The sequence below is a fragment of the Amphimedon queenslandica genome, unplaced genomic scaffold (assembly GCF_000090795.2).
Source record: "Amphimedon queenslandica unplaced genomic scaffold, v1.1 AMPQUscaffold_13330, whole genome shotgun sequence".
Classification (NCBI taxonomy): domain Eukaryota; kingdom Metazoa; phylum Porifera; class Demospongiae; order Haplosclerida; family Niphatidae; genus Amphimedon; species Amphimedon queenslandica.
The window spans coordinates 155,262-160,261 of NW_003546434.1; the positions used below are offsets into that span (position 1 = coordinate 155,262).

The 5,000-nt window shown below is 33.0% G+C and overlaps 1 protein-coding gene and 1 long non-coding RNA gene across 2 annotated transcripts in view; both read left to right on the top strand.

Moving 5' to 3' along the window:
• Window positions 1-1,983, top strand: part of LOC105313287 (multiple myeloma tumor-associated protein 2 homolog) — a 5,434-nt gene extending 3,451 nt beyond the window's left edge. The window contains exons 7-8 of the mRNA XM_019998271.1: window positions 879-1,036; window positions 1,615-1,983. Of these exons, the coding sequence (XP_019853830.1) occupies window positions 879-1,036; window positions 1,615-1,867 (411 nt within the window). The 3' untranslated portion in view covers window positions 1,868-1,983. The remainder of the gene's footprint in view (window positions 1-878; window positions 1,037-1,614) is intronic.
• Window positions 1,984-4,169: 2,186 nt separating this feature from the next.
• Window positions 4,170-4,467, top strand: LOC109583094 (uncharacterized). Its single transcript, XR_002185364.1, has 3 exons — window positions 4,170-4,190; window positions 4,244-4,393; window positions 4,435-4,467. It is a non-coding gene; the product is annotated as an uncharacterized LOC109583094 (long non-coding RNA).
• The last annotated feature ends 533 nt before the right edge of the window (window positions 4,468-5,000 follow it).

A 5,000-nucleotide genomic window follows, 5' to 3' on the forward strand; every position in this document is an offset into this window, starting at 1 on the left:
TGATTTTTAATTTTCTCAAAAATTGGCCCAAAGTCCCTGTACTATAGTACAGGGTCTTTGGTCAAATTTCACCAAAAATGAAAAAGCGAGAATTCACCATTTTTATTACATTTCCTAATACATATACATGTACTTATGTTGCGTAGAAAGTTTGAGCCAATTCCGATCAAAATTGGATTTTTTATGAATTTTTAAAGTTTCTCAAAAATTGGCCCAAAGTCCCTGTACAGGGTCTTTGGCCAAATTTCGCCAAAAATGAAGAGGTGAGAATTCACGATTTTTATTACATTTCCTGATACATATACATGTACTTATGTTGCGTAGAAAGTTTGAGCCAATCTCAATCAAAATTGGATTTTTTATGAATTTTAAAAGTTTCTCAAAAATTGGGCCAAAGTCCCTGTACTATAATAGTACAGGGTCTTTGGCCAAAATAATTACGGCAAAAATGAAAAGGTGAGAATTCACGATTTTTATTACATTTCCTGATACATATACATGTACTTATGTTATGTAGAAAGTTTGAGCCAATTCCGATCAAAATTGGATTTTTTATGAATTTTTAAAGTTTCTCAAAAATTGGGCCAAAGTCCCTGTACTATAGTACAGGGTCTTTAGCCAAATTTCGCCAAAAATGAAAAGGTGAGAATTCACCATTTTTATTACATTTCCTGATACATATACATGTACTTATGTTGCGTAGAAAGTTTGAGCCAATTCCAATCAAAACTATATTTTGTATGAATTTGTAAAGTTTCTCCAAAAGTTGTGTACTACTACTCTATTGGGATAAGCTGCTGAACTGCTTAGCTCACTTAGCATGCTTTGTGGGGAGCACTGTGTTTAGTGTTGTCGTTGTTATTACTATTAATTGATAGAGGGAAGGTGACAAAGATTCAGAGAGACTCGTGTTGCAGAGAAAAGGAGAAAGGGAGAGGTTGTCATCCTCTGAATTTGGTCCAACTCTACCCCCAGGAGCCACTACTGGTCAAGCAACATCTACCACTGATAACGATGGAATGACTAAAAAAGAAAAGTACATTAATAATTATAATAAAGTTTATGCTTTTACAATAATAAACCCCATTACTGTAAATGCATTATGCAATGTCGGTAGATGGTTTTGACTTGAAATTCTGTTTTCTAGAAATATGCCATTTCTGGCCAAATTTTAAAATTTGTTCCAAAAGAGGTCCATCATTCTGCAGCATTCTTGTGTAATGATTGTAGAATAATTGAACCTAACTTACAACTTTTAGAGCTTTGAAGTTTGAACATTACTAAATTGTGGACTTTAGACCAACAAATTAATACACCCACACACACATGCTCTTATTGATGCTATGAGATTTATAATACAATTTTGTATTAACCGTACAAGATGATTTATTGGTGAGGAATTAATATTGGTGATTGGCAGTTTTATGAAGAAATCGCCAATATAAAATCGGCCATTTTGTTTCAATCTGAGCATGCTCAATGACACATGGCACAAAATTGTCAATATAAAATCCGCCAATTTCTTTCGACAGGCAAATTGGCTAAATATTACTCTCATCAATAAATTATTTTGTACGGTATCATTAATTTTATTATTATTATTATTATTTTCAGGCATAAACAGAGTAGAAAGAAGAAAAAGAAATCAGACAAAAAATCAAAAAAGGAATCAAAATCAAGAGACCACCGTAAACGAAAGAGAAAAGAGGCCACACCCACTAGCAGCGACTCATCAGATGATGATGATGATGACACTTACCTTATAAGGAAGAAAGGAAAACACCGTCGTCATGACGATTATGAAACAAAAAGAACTAGTAAAAAGCGAAGCAGCAAGAGGAGCAGACATGACAGTAGCAGTGATTAAAATTTTAACAAATTTTTTTGTCAGAGATTTTTGTGATTTAAGAATCCACCAAAAATTTTATTCATCATTAATTATTATCATTATTATTCAATCTACAGGCATAGACAGAGTAGAAAGAAGAAGAGAAATCAGACAAAAAATCCAAGAAGGAATCAAAGGGACCACTGCAAATGAAAGAGAAAAGAGGCCGTACCCACCAGCAGTGACTCACTGCTGGTATCAGATGAATAATAATTCATCAGATTATTAATAATTTCAAACTCATTGTGCATGCATGAGTCATTCTTTTACAATAATTATTATTCTCATCTCATGAAGGAATTTAAGGTGTGTACAAGGCATTGAAAAATTAAAAGAAGCTAAGTCAGTAGTATGAAGAGTTCTGTTTTTATTTTGTTGAATAGTGTGGTATAAATAGCATTATATCATGAATTTCAACTTATGAAAAGCAATCTTAACATACCCTGCACTGTTGATAATAATACTGGACCTAATAATGTGACTGTTTTTATTATATACATTTGGTGATTTGAAAGTCAAAGAGTCAAGAGATGTTTGAGCTGGCAACATTGCTCTTGGTGTCAATATTTATAATCTTTCTGTCAGTGGATGGAGTTGGTAAAATATAATACACAAATGTTATAATTGAATCATTTTAATTTCTTTCTAGTCATTACAGTACCTCCAGTATCAGTAGTAGCTCCTATTTATACTACAGCAACATTCACTTGTGAAGGAACTGGAATTGGAAATGATCAATATCATTGGCTGATAGAACGTGTTGCACTAACTGACTCCACTGCACAACAAAGACAAATAACAGCCGTTACTACCACTGTTAACAATACTAACTTCTCATCAGTGCTGACAATAAATGCACTACCTATTAATGATGGACTGGAAATTAGCAGTTTAGTTACTTCTTTGAATCCGTATCAGATTATATATTTCCATAGTGTACTACTAAATATTAGAGGTCAGCAAATAGGGTATAACTTTTAGGGACAATTTGTGTTATAATGTTCTTACAGTGTAATGTATTAATAGGTATATCATCAGTTGAAGATATTCAGTATAATTTTACAATAAACAATTCATTATTTATAACATGGTCGCCTCCTAGTTACTCTTCTGCTGATATTCCTGATGGATCACCTGTCAGTTATCAAGTATTAGTTACTGATGATGAAGATGAAATCTTACTGGACACAAATACACCTAACACAAGTGTTACAGTTCCTAATATCACAGACTGTGATTCATTCAATATCAGTGTAACAGCACTACTGGATCAATATACTTCAATTGGTTTTGCAATCAAAAATGGAAGTAAGTGATCATTAATTCTTTTATGTCAATGCAATTTCTTAATAGGTTTTGGTTATGTTGTTAATATTACAATTAATAATGATGATTTCATAAGACCTAATGTGACTATTAAGGTAAATAAAAATTCATTTAATAATGTGCTTCATTGTTTGTCATCAGTTAAGTTGTCCTCCTTCACAATCCAACACTTCCCTAACTATTACCAGTGACAGTACTGCAGTCATTGATCAGTACACATTCACTGGTACTGATGAGTCTATTAATGATATACGTACATTAATACCACATCATCAATACAATTATACTGTACGTGTATTTAACTTAAGGAACAAGCTCCAGTATGAGACATATGCCATCATCAGTAAGTATACAGCTAGTATTATATTTATTAATATTCATTTCTTTCTCTCAGCTACATATCAGGTCATTGGTCTCTACATTAACAATACATATACCAATGGATCAGTTAGTGTACAGTGTATATATCAACTAGTATCAACTGATGATGGATGTCATGTGATATTTACTGATACTAGTAATGGAAGGAATGAACACTTTAATATAACTGGATCAGACTATAGGATACTATCAGTATCAACCAGTGGAGTGTATAATGTATCAGTTTATTATCTCAACAATGGATCAATATATGGACCTCCTGTACAGTATCATTCACTGGTTGAGATTGTAATCATTAACATCCCATCACTTTCAAATGCACTCACTACAATCAATGGTAATGAAATCTACTATTATTATTATTATTATTTTACTAATTATGTTGGTTTAGTGATCAGAAGTGAGTTTGAAGCAACATTTTATTATTCATCTCCTTCAGTATTCATAGGTATAAAATCTTTCTATAAGGTATAGCAAATTTATGCCAATATTTCCACAGAGTATACTCCAATGATAACAACTGGACCAATGAGTGCTACCATGATAGAATTGTCTGAAAAAGCAAGTTACTATGCATCACCTACTGTCTCAATAGGTATACGGTCTTTTTATAAGGTACAATAAGTTATTGTATTGCTAATTCCACAGAGCATACTCCAGTGATGACAGCTACTCCAGACAGTACACCAATAATACAATTGTTATATACTCTGTCTTCAGTGGTAGCAGGTTCAGTCATCTTCCTAATATTAGTAATAGTATCAATATTTTGGATTAGAAGAAGGAAGAAAAATGAAGGTATGAGATACATTTAAATTATTATTTTAATTTATCATTAGTAACTAAAGATCCGATTACTACAAATATTCCAGCATATACTGAAGGTCTGTATATAGTATCTATTATAATACGTATGATAATAATGATTACATGATAGTTGTACAGATACATGATGTTCAAACTGATGTCAATCCAGCATATGACAGACCTACTGTTCAAACTGACGTCAACCCTGCATATGACAGACCTACTGTTCAAACTGATGTCAATCCAGCATATGACAGACCTATTGTTCAAACTGATGTCAACCCTGCATATGACAGACCTACTGTTCAAACTGATGTCAATCCAGCATATGACAGACCTACTGTTCAAACTGACGTCAACCCTGCATATGACAGACCTACTGTCCAAACTGATGTCAACCCTGCATATGACAGACCTATTGTTCAAACTGATGTCAATCCTGCATATGACAGACCTATTGTTCAAACTGATGTCAATCCTGCATATGACAGACCTACTGTTCAAACTGATGTTAATCCAGCATATGACAGACCTATTGTTCAAACGTGATGTCAACCCTGCATATGACAGGCCTATTGTTCAAACTGATGTCAACCCT